This window comes from Tiliqua scincoides, chromosome 3 (genome assembly GCF_035046505.1).
Source record: "Tiliqua scincoides isolate rTilSci1 chromosome 3, rTilSci1.hap2, whole genome shotgun sequence".
NCBI classification, from domain to species: Eukaryota; Metazoa; Chordata; class Lepidosauria; order Squamata; family Scincidae; genus Tiliqua; species Tiliqua scincoides.
In genome coordinates, this window is record NC_089823.1 from 67,427,651 (window position 1) to 67,446,408 (window position 18,758).

Consider the following 18,758-nt stretch of genomic DNA (forward strand, 5'->3'; position numbering starts at 1 on the left):
CCCCAGCTGCAGCAACAGATACTGGATTTTGCTTTTGTATTATCATACCATTATGAAAGGTTGCTTAAATCATCACACCGGATATGTGTTTTTTTCCTCTGAAAAGGCAAGATCTTTTTCAAGAGCCTTGGCGTACTACTATAGGTGCATGATTAAAGGATTTAAACATGACACAAAAACTGCTTTTTGCACTTCCTTTGTCTGCAATCAGAAATCATTATATTGTCTAGAACATACATTTGATTTAGAAGCTGTTCTCTTTAGTTCCTCTCTGGTATTAACATTTCAGTATATTTGAAAGGAATTTCTAGTGTTATGTGAAAATGCCTATCCTTTGACCTCTAATGTACTAACACAGAAGTGGGATGTGAAGGCAATCCCATGTTGTATAAATGCGCTCTGGGAATTGGCCTGAAGCCCATTGTTCACTTGGTTTAAAAAAAAATGGACTCTTAGGACCAAGCTGTTAAATTAAGCTGGTCTAGCCCAGTATTTATCAAGTCTTTGGGCTTTCATTGTGTTAGACCCAGGACTTCCCATACCTGCTACCTAAGGTAATTTTAATTGGAGAAGTCAGGGACTGAACCTGGGAATTTACGTATGCAAAGCATGTGCTTTTTCACTGAACTGTGGTCTCTTCCCTTATGGTGTGTAGAGAGGGACTCCCAAATTTGCTTCACACTTCATCGTCTTTGGAGGCCTGCCTGTGTGATCATATATTGGAAGTATAGGTTCGGCATCCCTTATCTGAAGTGCTTGGGACCAGAAGCATTTTGGATATAGGATTTTTCCATATTTCAGTATACTTGCATATACATAATGAAAGATCTTGGGGTAGGGCTCAAGTCTAAACACAAATTCATTTATCCCTTATACACATAGCCTGAAGTTAATTTTATACAACATTTTAAATAATTTTGTACTTGAAACAAGGTTTGTGCATGAAACAATTTACAATTTTATTTCTTTAGGCAAGAAAATAAAAGCCAGGTTGGTGCTCAAAACACTTCTATATTTTTGGAATACTCCATATTTCAGAATTCCAGATAAGAGATGCCCTACCTGTACTACAAACCCATCTTTTTTTAAACTGGCCTGTGGGGCCAAAATTATAGCCCAATCCTATCCCCACCACCACCACCAATCCAGCAGCAGCACCAAAACGGCCACTGCTACATCCTGCACAGGGACAGTTGTGAAGGTCTGGGTAAGGGAACATTCAACAGGATCCTAACCTCATTCGCTCACCTCTTTGCCTCTCCCTTACTCAGTTCTGTGCCAGCAAAATGCCTGATGTCAGAGGCATACCTAGCACCGCTGGTACCTGGGATGTATGCTCCCATTGCCCACCTTTCAGCTGCTCAAAGCTATGGGTGTACCAGGGCTAGACCTCCCTTGGTACACTACTGGCTGGTGCAGATCTCAGGAGACCCATTGGGGTAGTGGAGCTCGCCCCAGGGTAAGGGAATGAAAGGGGCTCCCCCTCCCCACAGTCTGCAGCGTGTGCTTTTTTGGTGTGGCTGTGTTGCTGGGGGTGGGGTGGGGAGATTTAGTTAGGATTGGGCTGTTACAATGCAATCCTGTACAGCTTTATCCAGGTTAGTCCCATTGTATTCAGTGGGACATACTCCCAGGAAAGTGTGCATAGGATTGCATTGCTATAGCTGTCTCTGCTCCATTTGTCTTTGCTCTTTGTTCTTTTAAATCTGATATAAATAACCTGTGATGTGATGTTACAGTGCCATGAGAATTTCCGAGCTCCTCCTATAAATGACATGAGGCCAATGATGGGTGGGCCAGAAACAGGCACAACATGACTATCTTGTTTCATGAATTTTTTGTGTGTATTAAACTATGAGAGAAAAGAGAGTAATGGAGACATGACAGTTCTTGCATTTCTTTTTTTCTAGTGTGGCTATCAGCAACTGTCAACAGGAAATGATCCAGGTTGTTGACAGTTTACATTTTAGAGTGTGTATTTGGTACTTTTTAGTAGCACACCCCCTCCACAAGATGGAGCAAGAGGCTAGTCTAATTAAATATACACTGTCCAGTAATGGGTAGTTATAGGAAAGGATGCAGTCCTAAGAATATTTGGCAGGAGTGAGGGGGAAAAATACAACCCAGACAGGCAGAGAAACAACATTATTCACAGTGGTTTGATGTTTTACTGTGCCCATTTCATTTATTCTAAGCAAACTGGGATGTAACAACTGCAAACATTCAGCCATTAGGGATGCCATATAAAATGATTACAGTGACTTCTGATTACTTTTAATTAGCGCTCATATGTTCTCAGTGAATATCTGAAGCTTACATTTTATCAGTGATAAATTATTTGTTTTCAAGAAATTTCTGAACCATTTCTGGACAGCAAAGTTAGTTTAAATTTTTTAAAGGCACTCCAAAACATATTGACCTTGTTTCTTCAAGACCTAATCTCTGAGGCATGGTTTAGAAGTGGCAAAATGTATTACTTCCTTGAGCAAGTGCATTTTGTATCCCACTGTGACTTTAAAAAAAATGTTCTTCAAAAAAGACTAAGAGCCCAATCCTATGCATTTCTATTCAGCTGTAAGTCTGATTAAGGCCAATGTGGTTTATACCCAGGTATCTATGGATAGGATTGCAGCGTAAGATTGCCAGACAACTTCTTGGCGAAGAACATGAGAATTGCTTTTCTGTGCCATCAGACTAAAGACTAGTTCCATCCAGTCCTCCTCTGTTACAGTATGTGCCCCTTACAGCAAGGCAATTTGGTGGCTGGATAAGGCAGGCCTACCAGACTGCTGCTGTGTATAAGCAAATGTAAGCATACCTGTCAGACAATGGGGCAAGGACCAATCAGGGCAAAGTGCTGAGTCATTGCACAGAACAAGGAGAGATGGGAAAAGCTAATGCAATCCCCACCCAGGATGATGCAATGACATTCCTCAGGGATGAGGTCATGGCCTTTCCCATTGGCTGACAGGAGTATAAATGGCCAACAAGCACACTCCACTGGGTGAGTTGTAGGAGTGAGTTGCGGCATGAATCTCTGCTGGATGGATACCTGATTTACTGACTACTTGGACTGTTTGCTGGACTGCCTCTGCTTGCTGATTTCTGGAACTGCCTTCTACCTGTAAATACTGCCTGTAAATAGACTCTGGTGTTGGTACTTCCCTGGGTCTTGCCTCCTTTTTTTGGCGTCCTTCCCTGTGCTCTGAGCACCACACACTGCAGCTGCCGGTTTGCGCTTCTGCTATCTCTGTTTTGCCCAATTATCTCTAACATCCTCTGACTCCACTGCTAGTCAGATACTGTTGGGGAGGTCACAGTTAGGGCTCGTGGGAGATCTTTCTTCATAATAGCCACTAATTCCCTCTGAACATTATTACAACAGTACTGCTAAAGGCAAATAACTTGAGCCATCTGCTTAGATGAGATTTTTAATAAATGACTATTCTTTCCAGTGCACTTAACTCCTTGCCACATGCATTTGGAAATTTGCCATATTTTTTTGAAACCCTGCAATTTACTAATTCATCAAAAACAGCATGTATGTTGGTATAGAAAAAAATCTTTGTATTGAATGAAAAGGTTTTGGTTTTAAAGTATATTTTGGATCAGATGCTCATTCCAATTTGACCTCAGTACCATGGCTGTGGGAAGTGCTTTGGGCTACAAAAGGAGGTGGTGGTGGTGGTAATGGTTTTGTGTGTGCACACTCAATGCTGGAATGGGTGGGAGGTTGCATCCTCATGCTATATTTGCATACAGCATGCTTATTCTTATGCTAGCACCTTTTGGGAGAGCCAGACAACCTGTTCATCACTTAGGTACTTTAGCAAAAGCAAAGACCTCCTAGAAACTCCTACACCCAGGGTTCAAAACCCCTTATCTCTCACACACTCATGCTCATATATATACATATCCAAGGAATATCTTTTTGAGTATACCAAAGGAGGAGAGAAAGATAGACTAGGGCAGCCATATGCAACAAACACATAGGTCTCTCCATGGTACGGGTTCACATTCCGGAGGGCATTCACCACCTGGAGTGAACCTTTTTGCCCGAGAAGGAACTGGGACTGGTCACAAGAAAGCCTCAGCAACACTTGGGCAAAGCAGGGTGCTGGTTGCTCAATGCAACCTAGAAGCCAGGTGAAGTGGGTTCCAGCCCAGCCACAGGACACACTAACCAGCAAGATACCCACTTTTGCACCACTGGCTAAAAACACCCATGACAAGGAGGAAAGAATGGGAAGCAGGTCTAGAACTCTCAATGTTTACTCCACAAAGCTGCTCTCTAATCACCCAGCTGCAGCAGAAGGCAAACAATATACACTTCATCCAACATTTAACAAATTGCAACACTGCAAATAGGCACACCTGGCTGGGAGGCTATAGCGCATGGACCCATCGGCGAGAGTATTGTATGGGCCAATCATTGGGCTGACATATGATACAGGGTGCTTTCCATAGCGGCCAGCCCATCTGGCCACACGTACACATCCTGCCCTTTGCTTCATTGTTGGAACGGCTGTGATGCCCTTTCTATCCCCCTGCCACCATTTGCCCCATTGTCCTATGGAAGCAGTGAACTGGGCTGAGGATCAATGGGAATTGCCTCCCCTTGGAGTCACAGAGTGAGAATGTTGCACACACTGAGTATGTTTAGAGGATCCTCTCTCTGCAGAGTCCTATGCTGAGACTAGCTCAGGATCGAAAAACTTGGGTGGGACAAAGGGGTCACTATCTGCTATCAAAAAGTCAAGGGTGATCCAGCCAATGTTTTTACAGAGCAGCATCTGAAAGAGCACCAAAGCCTCAAAACAAATGCACATGGAGGGTGATGCCATTTTGATTGTTCATCTGCACAGGTGTGTTGAGTGCCAAAATGGTGGCTCCCTCTCAGTAAGTTCCTCACTGTTCAGCAAGAACCGCAGAAGGAGATTCTCCTGGGCTGCATTTTGTCCCCTTTTAAAGAGGTTTTTCTCAGCTTAAACTGTGAGACCGTGACCCTCAGTTTATGGAGCTGAAACTAGCTACTAGCTGGCATGCTGCTCACATCATGTTAGCAGAGAAGCATGGATCTAATGAAGAGCGTTCTAGCATCAGGATAGTGGCCAGATGCATGCTTCTAGAATTAACACCCATTCTTCAGTGAGATGAAAGGAAATACTTGATTCTCCGACAGGGAAAAGTTCATGCTCTGGAAAAGTGTGCACTTAAAAATGAAAGAGCTAATCCACAGGAGACATGCCAGCTCTCTGTGCAAGTTTGAACTGTGCAATTAAAAGCAGGTTACAGTTCTCCTTAAGTAAATTTACCCTTTGATTAAACACACTATTCCTTCCAGCATCTCTTCCCGGAAACCTTCTTAGCTACTACATCTCCTCCAGGCCAAATAAAAGAAAAAGATTCAGAGCAGGGTGATTTTTTAAAAAGGTTTTTAATGAAATAAATTACACACTGACCTAAGCTGCAGCTGATAAGTTTCCTCTTTGCTCACTTACCAGTTATTAGTCTGGTTTCTGTTTTGTAAAACAAAAGTGATATTACTGTACAGAAATATGGATTATGTAAGTTATGGTTTGTTTGTGCCTTTCTTAACTGTGGCATTTTTCTCAAGTGCCTCTGTGTTGATTGTCTCTATTGATTCCCTTCTTGTATTCTTTTTCTATTCAATTCATCTTCTAGATATTTTTATCTGGTAGCTGTGACCCTTTTTCAGATTGAAACTAAAAGGAATAAACACTGCCAAATGACTTTTGAGCTTTTGTTCTTGTCTCTTGAGAATCCTTGCCTTCCATTTGTGCATACATTTGGTTAAAAATACAGAGATTGTTTTTTTAATGTTATTACTTAAAAAGGTAGTCATTTGACACATTAATTTGCTAACAAATTTACAGCCCAGTCCTACTCAGATGTGATGGCTATGACTCATGGATGTGGATGCAATGTGTGTCACATTCTTAGCCCAGCCTAGCATCACCACTCTGAAGTGCATGGGCGCCAGTGCAAGGGCCAAATGCCAAGCCTGTCCTAACAAAGCAATGCCCAAATTTCCTTCTGGCCTCTCTGGTGGCAGAGTTGTGCTGAATCTAAGAGACATCTGAGCTAAATCAGTGCTGTGTTTTTGCAGCATTGTATTGGCATTGAACATAAGAACAGCCCCACTGGATCAGGCCATAGGCCCATCTAGTCCAGCTTCCTGTATCTCACAGCAGCCCACCAAATGCACAGGGAGCACACCAGATAACAAGAGACCTCATCCTGGTGCCCTCCCTTGCATCTGGCCTTCTGACATAGCCCATTTCTAAAATCAGGAGGTTGCACAAACACATCATGGCTTGTAACCCGTAATGGATTTTTCCTCCAGAAACTTGTCCAATCCCCTTTTAAAGGCATCTAGGCCAGATGCCATCACCACATCCTGTGGCAAGGAGTTCCACAGACCAACCACACGCTGAGTAAATAAATGTTTTCTTTTGTCTGTTCTAACCCGCCCAACACTCAATTTTAGTGGATGTCCCCTGGTTCTGGTATTATGTGAGAGTGTAAAGAGCATCTCTCTATCCACTCTGTCCATCCCCTGCATAATTTTGTATGTCTCAATCATGCATCTGTCAGTGGACAGGCATCTACAATTGCATGGTGTCATTATGCCACTGTATGCCGAGATATACTGGTGTATCTTGAGTATAGCATTGGGCTGTTTTTGTGGCATAAGTTTTTATGCCTAGAATCTAGAACTTCGTGCCATAGTAAATCCATAAGATGAACATAAATACCACACTGGAATTTCATTTACATGAGTGTTGTTGCAACAACTTCAGTATGATAATTGATAAATAAGGGCAAGTCCACATGGGCATATCCTTTACTTGTAGACAGTAGCACCCCATCATGACTTCTGTAGAGTATATATGAATCATTCATCAGATAAATAATCATAATTGGAACTTTTAGGTCATCTGATTTCATTACATAAAGAAAAAAAATTCTCAATGAACACAGTTCCCATATTCAGCAGTTACTAAATGATGACACAAACAGTGGGAAAAGTGCATCTGTGAGAAATAGGTCTATGCACATGAAAGATTATTGGATCTAACATTACCCTTGGATATGATCTATAGCACATGGTGATGTTATTGTTTCCACATGTGTAGAATTAGGTTTGGTGACAGTGTGGGGGGGGGGAGAAGTAGTTCTGAACATTCTTTGTCAAAGAATTGTTACAGTGAATGTAGCAGTGGGTCAACATTTGAGCTAGCCCCACCAACCTGTGGTTAAGGTTCCATGCAGTCACATTTTGCTCCCCCTTTCTGTGCAGGGTGATCAGATACAGTGAAGGACAGAGTGCCTATACCTTTAACCATTGTATAGAAAAGGGAATTTTTGACTTCCATACTGAGCTGCACCTGCTAAAATCCCCTGTTCTATCCAGTGGTTAAAGGTATAGGCATTCTGTCCTCCATTGTATCTGGTCATCCTGTTTCTGTGCCATTCCAATTTTCATAATTACAGGGCACTCTTATTCTGAACTTGCAACTTGAATCATATGTAAAGAGGTAGTTTGGATTAACTGCCTCTTCCCATGATTATGAAAACTGGAATGGCACATAAGGAAAGGGGGTGGGACATGAGCACACATGGCCTTAATTATATCTGGGCAGAACCAGCTTGGATGTATTGGCCAAACAGACCTGGAGCAGGACAATTTTTGGAACTAACTTGGGGAGAGGTAAGATTTAACACATCTGGGGTGGATTCTACAGCTTTCCAACCCTCTGCAGTGAGTTTTCACAGCATAAACATTCAGTCCCAGCCTATCTGGTGTCTGAATGATGAACAGCTGCTGCCAGTCTGTCTGTAAATACGTATATAAAGTAAGCAGGCAAATCTTGAGTCAGAATCTTAATATTGGTTACTACCAAAGTCTAAAGAAGAGGACTTTTGTGAAGTCCTGAGGGTATAATCACATGTTATATGTTACTGTGTGTAATAAAAGGCTAACAACCTGCTTTTTTACTAAAAGCCAGCATGGAGAAGGGGAATTTTGGAATGAATGAGATGAATTTGCTTAACCTTTCCCCTTCTGTAAGTCTCCCCCACCCCATTCACTTAACAGGATTCTAGACATGTTGGGCTGTCAGCACCCAAGAGGGCTCATCATCACCTGCCATTGGGCCTCTGGATCCCGAACATTACTTCTGGGGAGCTGGTACAATTGAATTGGTGGCACCATTTTAGATTTTCCAACTCATCATAGCATGATGGGCAGCCCAATGCAACCTAACTCCCCGCATGGCAATGCAGTGGTGTCTGCTGAATGCTGTGGGGGTGTTTTGGCCTCAGGAGGCCCCATGGGATAATGGAACATTTGTTTCCTTCCCCTGGGGTAAGCCCTTGCTGGCTTGGTGGGTCAACTCAGACCTGTGCCAGCAACATCACTGGCACAAGTCCACATTGACCCATGAAAGTGGTTGGCCTGGAAGTGGGTTAGGATTTGGTAGGCACTGCTATTGCTGAACCCACCCCCTTTGCAGACCCGATCTGCCCACCTCCCTGCCCCATATCCTCTGTGTTCTATTCACCTCATGCCCTGTTCTGCCCTTCCCCCTCCATCTTGGCCCCTGCGTGGCCCTACAGTGGGCATCTACATTCCATTGCTGTGCAGACCAAGTTGTCTGCTGCTTCTGGTGATGGCCAGACTGCACCCTCCAGCACTGTCACATTTGCAACAGCCAGAAAGCACCTTCTGGTGGCATAATGGTCAGTTAGGAATAGGTCATAAGTCAGGAGGGCAGGGCTTCTGGGAGCTCTAAAATGATGCTGCTTTCCCAGTTAGATGAAAGCAAAGAGAAGTATCTACTACTGTTGCTGGACTAGGTGGGTGTTGGTCTGAGGCAGCAGGGCTTTTCTTAGCAGTATAGGATATGGCGTATCTTTTCCTCTGGCATTTTAAAGTAAATAGGTTCCAGTAAATGCCTGAAAAGCAAAGCTGTGAGATCAAGAAAAAAATAGGTAGGAGGCCAACTGCAGTGCCTTGAAAAAACAGTCAATTTTCTATTGGCCATCAGACACCTGTGGTTTTCTGAGATCCTTGCAAAGAACACTGGGTAGTCTTGTCCTGAACCAACAATACATTTCTCATGTTCTTATGCAAGAGTGCATGTTCAAGATCACTTAACAACTTTGTGTTAAAATCACTGGCAGCTCAATTCTATCAAATGCAGCCATACTGATGCAGCTGTGCCACTGGAGCACACACTGCATTCTGTGGGGGAGGAGCAGTTTCAGAGGAGTTCCCTTGCCCAGAGGTCAGCCTCCACCACCTAAATGGGCCTATTCAGATCTGCACCAGCTATTTAGCTGGCAAAAGTTCAAGTGGAACCACAAAGGTGGATTGAGGCCAGGAATAGGGATAGAGTATTGGGGGTGCCACTGATACCACCCCCCTTCCCGGCTTCAATCCAAGCCCCTCCCAATGCAATTCTCTGCCCTGTGCCACCTCTTGCCTGGTTCCACCGATCCCCCGCCTGTCCCCCGCACTCTTACTGGCACTGGTGTGCACCTGTGGCCATTTGCTGCTGGCCTGTTGCATTTTGCAATAGTCATAAAGGAGCTTGTGCTGCCAGAATGCTAGTTCTAGCAGAGCAAGGCGCTCCTAGGAATGGGCTGTAGGATTAAATAAGCCAGAAGTGTTACGAGTGTGTGCACTTGTGCTTTATAAATTTAAGACACTTTGGTGAACCCCAGGGATTCTTGTTAGAGGAAGGGAAAAAAGTAGGCCATACAAGACTGAAACCAGCCCAGCCTTGCTGCATCACCACCTCAGTAATAATTAACTATGTAATTGGATAGTGAACTTGAACATTGCCCTTTTTCTTTCATTTCATGCGCTGAGATGACTGCTGGCATTTTGAAACCTGGAGATCTGCAGAGGGATGAGGGATATATTATGTACGGTATTATTAAACTGTGCAAATGCAATCCACAGAACAAAGACAGAAGGTGAAAGTGGCCACGTATCTCAAACTTTCACTTATAGACTGAGGGCCCAATCCTATCCCATTTTCCAGTGTCAGTGCAGCCATGCCAATGTGGCATGCGCTACATCCTGTGCTGGGGAGGCAGTCCCAGAGGCCTCCTTAAGGTATGGGAACATTTGTTCCCTTACCTTGGGGTTGTATTGTGGCTACACTGGTGCTGGAAAATTGGATAGGATTGTGCTCTGAGTCAGCTTCTCTCAACTAAAAGTGAACCAAATGTTCTATCCATGATTAACATTTTGGGGGGAGGGGCAAATTATCTCTTTTTAAAAAAAAATTTAGACTTCTGTTCCTTAAGGAATAGAATAAGAGCAGCGACAACTAGTGTCAGGCTATTGGGAGAAAATTTTTGAAAATCTGATAGGGCATGTTCACTCTCAACTTTGAGAACTGGCTTTCTGCTTACTGTGAACGTCTGCTGTGCCACCTTTCAGCAACAGTGATTTTCAGTCTTCTCCTCTCGCCCAGATTCATGCTCTGACTCATGCCATTATAAGAAAATTTGGACATTTGACTTCCTTGATAGCTTAAAAACAGGCATTTTATTTTAAAAAACAAAGTACATTTGCCAGTTATGAACCGGCCCCTGTGTCATCCTGGGGCGCAGGTCCACGATGCTGCCCCATCACACCATCCCCCAGTTTACTTACCTAGCTGCGCAGTATCAAACGGTGTTCAAAACAGCTCTGAAAGCCTGAGACTTCTGGCATGCTCTTAAATAATACTTCCAGTTTCCTGGAAGTACTGCTTAAGAGAGCTCTGAAGGCCTCAGAAGACTTTTGGAGCAGTCCTGAAAGCCATGTGTGGCTTTGCCTGCCTGTGGAATGGCTCCAGAGGCCAGGCAGAGGTGGGCAGAGGCAACAGCAAGGTAGGTGTGGAGGTGCTGCTCCCACAAGGTTCACAGGCATGGCGCCTGGGGTTTTTGACCCCTTTGTCCCCAGGTCCACCACTGACATTTGAATCCCAGTATAATTCTAACTACCTTAATGCATCATCAACATCATCATCTTATTTATTTGTTTGTTTATTATACCTCACAGCCTATGCTGGGTTGGTTATATTCTGCAATTTGGGATCTAGTCAAGATCCTGGGAATCATAGAGATATCTGCTTAGGATTCTTGCTGTTTCAAGCAACATTTTCTGGAGCTAAGCTGCAATAATTTGCTCAAGGCCAAGAATACTGAGATGTTCCTTCAGACTCCTAGGCACTGCTCCAAGGGCTTCAATGACAATTGGCATAATATTGACCTTCTCCGAGGTACACCCAAGATCTACTTGCAGATCTTGATATCTTGTGATCTCCTCATGTTCTTCAGTTCTACTGTCACCTGGGATGAATGATCTAAACTTGATTTTTCTTTTTAACTTGTTGGTAAGATTCAGTGGCATTTTTTTTTAACTTGGTCATGCTTGATATTATCTGCTTCCAGAATTCCAAGATGTTTGTAGTGGTCTCCAAAGTCAAGGCCTTTGATATTTCTTGGCATCCCAGTTTCTTCTTGCTGAGTTATCTTTCCCCTGATCGATACTAGTATGGCACACTTATCAAGCCCAAATTCTATGGCATTGTCATTACTAAATATTCAAACTGTATTTAATGAGGAATCAATCTTTGATAGTGACTTTTTATATATCTTAAAATCATCTATGAATACTAAATGTGATATTCCTGGCCCTGTTTTTGAGGCCTGTGCTTAATATTTTTGACAATGGTATTATTGCAATGTCAAACAGCAGTGGTGATGGTGAATCTCCTGGAAAAAAATCCCTCTCTTGATCTGCACTTTTACCGTTTCCTTTCCATTCACAATCAGTCTGGTGTTCCAGCTGCTCATTACAGCCTTCATGAATGCTATTATGTTTTCATTGTTGCCAATCCTTTCTAAACTTTTCAAGATCCAAGTACGAGGGAGTGAATCAACAGCTTCGCTGTAATCAAGCCACACTTTAAGTTAGTTTTCTGCCTCTTACAATTTTGTAGGACCATCTTGTCAATTAGAAGACAAGAATGATCTTTTGTTTCACAAGATTGGTATTTGCAGTGGATTCCTTTCTGTTCCAGTGGTACAATGGCACCGAGTTGCAAATATTCTTACAAAAAATTCTGCAGGGGATGGACAGAGTGGATAGGGAGATGCTCTTGACACTCTCACATAACACCAGAACCAGGGGACATCCACTAAAATTGAGTGTTGGGAGTTAGGACAGACAAAAGAAAATATTTCTTTACTCAGCATGTGGTCGGTCTGTGGAACTCCTTGCCACAGGATGTGGTGATGGCATCTAGCCTGGACGCCTTTAAAAGGGGATTGGGCAAGTTTCTGGAGGAAAAATCCATTACGGGGTACAAGCCATGATGTGTATGCGCAACCTCCTGATTTTAGAAATGGGTTATGTCAGAATGCCAGATGCAAGGGAGGGCGCCAGAATGAGGTCTCTTGTTATCTGGTGTGCTCCTTGGGGCACTTGGTGGGCCGCTGTGAGATACAGGAAGCTGGACTAGATGGGCCTATGGCTTGATCCAGTGGGGCTGTTCTTATGTTCTTATGTTAAACGTGCTGTAAAGCACATTTGCAGGGGTTAGCAGCAGCCCAGCACTGGAGCTAGCCCAGCACAAGCCTGCACTGGGACCATGCTGGTCAGTTTGTTTTTTTGAGAAGAAGAATTATTTATGTCTCTCTAAGAAAAGCTCCACATGTAGAAATCATAGCTGTTTTACATAAAGATTAAGGAGGAGAGTAGTATTACTAGCTGTAAATATTAAGTTTGATTTGGTTGTCAGAAGCATAGAGAAGTGAAATGAAGATGGGTTTATAAATTTCCACTGTGGAGAGAGAGGGAGAGCGATGGAGTTGTTCTTTGTAGCAGCAACAGCATGGTGTCAAGAGGCAGTAGGTGACTGCCAACTTTAATGAAACTCTTTTATTTGAAGTCCCATTTGCAGCTCCCACAGTCGTGAGAAGTGCTTTTCTCTGCGTGAAGTTTTGGAACGCTGCACAAAGCAACATTAAGTGATTGAGGACAGCAGCTACTGAGTGAGCCTGCTGTGTTCACATGCTAAAAATGGCTGGTTGTAAATGCACCAAACCTGCAAGGCTGCTCCATCTGTGAACACAAGCCGCTGCATCTGAGTACACTTCTGGATCAGGCCTGTGCATGCATCAGGGTATGATCAGTCTGGTCCATGAAATGCTTCCTCCCCACAAAGAGATAACACAGGCCTAAGCACTTTTTTTGTTCTTAAAATTTAGACCTTTTCTAATGCTTTGGTTTCCTTACAATGAAGCTGCTTAAATCAGCATATAAAGTGGCTATGCCGTACCCCCAAAACTAGAGCCAATTGGGGAAAACCAATACCATTTTTAAATTCAGCACCCCCAAAATACCCTAAATTTGTTCAAACATCCTTGACAACTAAAAAGGGGTTCTTTCTTCCTTTCCCTGTGTAATCAGTACTGTGAGCTCTGATAGGCTGATCACCTGGGAAGGGGTGCTCCATGATGATTTCTGGGTTTGGGCTATATATGGTTTGTATATATTTTAAAATGTGGATATCAAGCCTGCTGAGCCTTTGGCTCAATTATAATCTGATATAGGTGCATCTGGTATAGATTATAATCTAGACAAACGTTTGTTTAGAAAAATTGGAGGGTGAGATTTACACTCACTAGACTAGGGGCACAATCCTAAACAGGTCTACTCAGAAGTAAGTCCTATTGTGTTCAGTGGGACTTACTCCTAGGAAAGTGAGGCTAGGATTGCAGCCTAGACCTTTAGACAACAGTATAATTTTGCATGTTAATCTGTAAGCTTTGTGTGCTCCAAAAGTGCTACTAATAAACTTTTATTAGCAGCAGTAATGCACTCGGCACTGAGGTTAGCCTGAAATAAGCTCTCCTCCGTGTGTGTCTCTGTATGTGTATAAGAAAGATTGAATGAATGAAACCCCTGGGAGATGCATGGCACGGTACTTCCCCAAATGCAGAGAACCACAAATACAGCAGAAGGCCACACACTCACTATACTGCACTCATGAAGCCTCATCCCCTTGGTTGTGGATGTCTCTCTCCCCCCACCCTCCATCCTGGCCATCAGCACTTAGAGCTGTCAGTTATCTGCAGAACCCTCTGAAGTGTTTCTTAAAGACTCTGTGTGTGCCTGCATTTCTAGGTAATGGATAATTTGCAGCAAATAAATTGCCTTTCAAAACTCAGAGAATGACACAGCTTGAACATTCTGGAGTGTTTTAAATGGATACTTTAATGGCAATTCAAGGGTTGTTCAAAGACACATTTCACTAAATTACAGAGCTAAAGAGTTACAGGCCATCATTTTACAAAAAGCAGGTAATAATAAGAATATGAACGGATCCAGAGTCCCTCATCTCCAAGCTGTCATTTTCCTAATATCAATCTATACCTGTGTAGCCTTACTAGAAATAACTTATTTCATTGTCAGGGAACCATCTGTTCCTTTATCAGTGTGCATTATGAGTATAAGCATGGTGCAACAGCTCAAGTGTTGAACCCAGGTGGGAGAGACTGCTAGATTCAAATGCCTGCTCTGCCATAAAGCTTACTATGTAACCATGAGTCAATTGCTCATTGTCTCCCCTCTCAGCCTTTACACTATGGTTGTGAATAAAAGGAGAGGGGAAAAAATCCATTTGGGGGGAGGGGCGGGAGACAGACACATGATATCATTAGACAACTTCTCTGTGACCCTGTTGCATGATGAACACGTGTGCTTTAAAGCTTGCTCTTTACCATATTGTTGTGGTGCCCTTTTTGTAAATTCTCAAGGAAATGCAAAAACCCAGAAAACTGGCAACCTGCTTGCAAAGTTTCCCTATGTATAGAAGGGCTACAGCGTTCTTTGCCAGCTGGCAAGCTACTCCTGAGAATGCTGACTCACGGTGGCATTCCAGTGTCTGCAAGGGCACAACAGAACTCTTTGCCATGTTACTGGTTTTGCAATGATTACTGTGAGATTTCATAAGCTTCCTGCATAGACCTTTGACCCTTGCACAGTAGGGGCAGTGAGAAACCTGGGTGAGTGAGAACAGGAATTCACACCCTCAAGCCTGGCTCCTATAACTGCTACTTAGCACTTTTCAGCCTCACACCTTCACACATTCAAACACCCTTCAGCTTCTAGAAGGGTAGGTGTGTTAACTGGTTGCAGCAAAAACATCACTAGGTTCAGATGCATCTAATGAAGTGGAACTGAGGACCACACAAGCTGATGCTGAAATAAATTTAAGGTGCTACAGGACTCTGTTGGTTCAAGGAGTGAATCTGAGGTTAGAAAGAAGGAAAGTGTTGCACTGAAAGATCAAGTGCTCCTTTGCAGTTCTACATAAGTGACCATGTATTGTACACAATATCACAGTGGAGAGTAAAGCTCCCTGAAAACGCATGTTAACCAAATAACAGTGAGCAAAGTAATTTGCCTGGAACTCCCCCTCTGTGTAAACAGGGGTTGCTGCCTAGTGTGGGTACAATAATCTTGAGTCAAGGGTCCTCTTAAAATCGTAGGAATCCTGAGATAATACAAACCACAAGAGGGATTTGCAGGGCTCTACAGCCTTCTATGGTAATAAGATGACATCTCAAATTCCACAGCATTTTTCTCTTATGGAAACTCCACTGAGTAAATAATGTTGTGATGACTGCTTGAACCATGTGGCATCACAGATCACTAATTCTTTCATGTGAAATGGCTCCAAAGTTCATGATGCTATCCTAAATACCATAAAAGGTGGTCCATTGTTATACTGTGAAATTCACTGGATTCCTATTTCATGCCACAAGAATCAAACTCCACATAGCTGAGTTTCAAGTGGCCTCCATATCTTCCTTTGTTCTTGCATGTATTTGATTTGGCAACTTTGCTTTCCTTTTCCCCAGAAGCAACATTAAAGATTAATTCCTCTACGATACATAAACTGGTATGTTTGTTTTCTAAGAAATGCAGCATAACAATAACAAGAGAGCCAGATTAATAAGTTATATTTTTAAAAAATCACTCAGCTTTTCATTCCTATTAACTACTCGGAGATGTGTTTTTTATGAAGCAATTCTTAGAAGGTTAGACCTTATTCAACTGGCAAACTTGAACATGTATCTAAGCAGTACCACTTCAAACTGGATATATGTGAGCTCACATGATTTCAAGTGTCACCCTATGGCCAGAACTAGCATGGCAGAGATGGCTAGGCAAAACATTGCTCCCCAAAATACTTAGCTTTCCACATGCAGGGAATATTTTGATGTGGAAGAACATTCAAACCAGTGTTCTCCTAGCTACAGGCTGTTGTCATAAAGGCCAGTGGTGAAGGTTTTCTACTTGAAAACTAAATCTAGGTACCAGAGGTAGCTGTGGAATGCAGTTACATACAGAAATAGATCACATGCAAGGGATCCAGATGATCACCTCACATTGGTTGTACCAGTGGTGACTGGAGTATTCATCTGCCAATGTGCAGATGAAGGGAGTGTGTGTGGTACAGTCAGGTTGCATCTAACATGGGACTTAAGTTCTGCAGTCAGCATTAAGGCAAAAATTGTGTATACTCAAAATTCCCTTGAAAATGCCTTAAATAAAAAAAAATACATATTGCCTCTTAAAAGCTACAAGAGGAACATGGGAACAAACTGACTGAGGAAACAGATGATTCAGTCTCTGGTCTCAGGCTCACTCTAGGACTGTTTCTATTTTTGCTGAGCACATATACTTGATTTAACGCAAGGAAAATGTGCTCATGATGCAGCCTGACAGTACACACAAAACAGAAACTTCCCCAGTGGCTGCTTATATACATTGTGACCTGCATATATTGGAAAACAATTTCATGTGTGCCCCCCAACCATGAAAATAATTTCCCTCCCCCAACCCAGCAATGCATCCTTTGTTCCTTCAGGGAAAACACAGCCCCACACTGTGAGCAGCCCCATACTGATAGTACCAGTGGAAAATCCACTAGTAAATGCTTTACAGTTTGCCTCATTTTGAAAATTTATATACATTTAAGACAAACTGAATAGCTGCTAGAGAAATGCTGATGGCCAGAAAAATGGTACTGTCCATCTGGCTAAGGCCAAAGAGGTGATGAAGAGCACTTAAAACAGAGAGCCCCAAAGGCTACTTGTCTTTATAACTATGTGATACTTTGAGGCTCAGAGGCAGTATGCCCTGAATGCTAGTTGTAGGGAGCAATGGTGGGAGAGGGGTTAGCCTTCATGCTCTGTGGGCTTCCCAGAGGTATCTTGTTGGCCACTGAAAGAAACAGGATGCTGGCACAGATGGGTATTTGGACTGAACCAGCAGGGCTCTTCTTATGTACACCTATTCTCATTCATTTGTGTCAAAAGGGCAAATGTTATTTAAGGTAAGCTGTACATCAGTGATTTTCAACCTTTTTTGTCGCATGGCACACTTATAAAGTACTAAAATTGTCAAGGCACACCATCAGTTTTTTGACCATTGACAAGGCACACCATGCTGTTGGTAGGGGGCTCACATCCCTCAATGGCCCCACTAATAAATGACTCTCCTCCAAACACCCACGGCACACTTCAGGTGTGCCCATTCAGGGCACACCAGTGTGCCATGGCACAGTGGTTGAAAATGGCTGTTGTACATGATAGTCTTTGCTTCTCCGGTGTTTAAGAAGTTGCATAGCTCTTACCTATTTTTCCAAAAATGGTTAAGTAGAACCAAATGTGCTAGAACAAAGTCAGGAACTTAATTCCTTTTTCAATAAACTTACTGCGTGAGAAATACTCAAGAATCAGTTCCTCCCCTCCATTAATTTGTTTTTACAATTAACATGATTTATTTTTTCTTCATTCAACTCCATGCTGAGTTTCATAGCTTAGTACATAATAGATGAAAATACATTTACAGTCTTTGCAATTTTAACATAGCAGTTCATTAAGTACAATAGGCACTTGACAGCATAAGCAACTTGTTTAATAAGTCACCAGAGTAAGCATCTTACACTTATTTGTTCACAAAAGATTTTATAAAAATTAAGCCATGGAAGATTTCCAAAGGCACTGGGAAGAGTGCCAAGTCTCTGTTCTGGTTTGTTCTTGTTAGATGCAAAAGAGGAAAAGGTCACTGACTTTATTCTATCAATCAAGAAAAGTCAATGAGGAAAGAAAATAGAATCACTTGTTCCATCGGAGTTTAATTTTGGGTTGTAGAGGAACCCTGATTTAACTGGTATTAATGTGTTGACTCAGGTGACCCAAAGACGACCTGAAATACTTTTCTCTAACAGCATTCACAGTACGAAGGAGGAAAAAAATGAAACTGTCATTTCATAAGCCCCTTTGAAAGGTACACCCCTTTTTACAGGCAAAGAATCCAGCTGTAGCAAGTGAGGCGAAGAAAGCAGAAAGTCCAAGAAAGCTCAGAAATCCTGGAACAGATGGCAAGTTTCTCTCCCAAAATGTAGTGGTGATTGGTAGAGCAGGGACATCCTAGATGAGAGCACATTCAGTGTTAGAACAGAGTACAATACAGCAACAAAGATACTTTTCATCCTTAGCTACTGTACAATTCAGTTAAAGGAAGTGCCTATTAAAGTTATAGTTATTTCTTAACAAGGATTATCATGCAATTACAATCAGAAATCACAACTATGAGGCCATATAATCTAGGGAATGCATCCTGAATGTTGCATCCAGCCTTACTAGAAGGG

At 42.6% G+C, this 18,758-nt stretch overlaps 1 protein-coding gene across 1 annotated transcript in view; it reads right to left on the minus strand.

Moving 5' to 3' along the window:
• Positions 1–14,282: 14,282 nt before the first annotated feature.
• Positions 14,283–18,758, minus strand: part of MAOA (monoamine oxidase A) — a 43,970-nt gene continuing 39,494 nt past the window's right edge. The window contains exon 15 of the mRNA XM_066619648.1: positions 14,283–18,537. Coding sequence (XP_066475745.1) covers positions 18,376–18,537 — 162 coding nt within the window. The 3' untranslated portion in view covers positions 14,283–18,375. The remainder of the gene's footprint in view (positions 18,538–18,758) is intronic.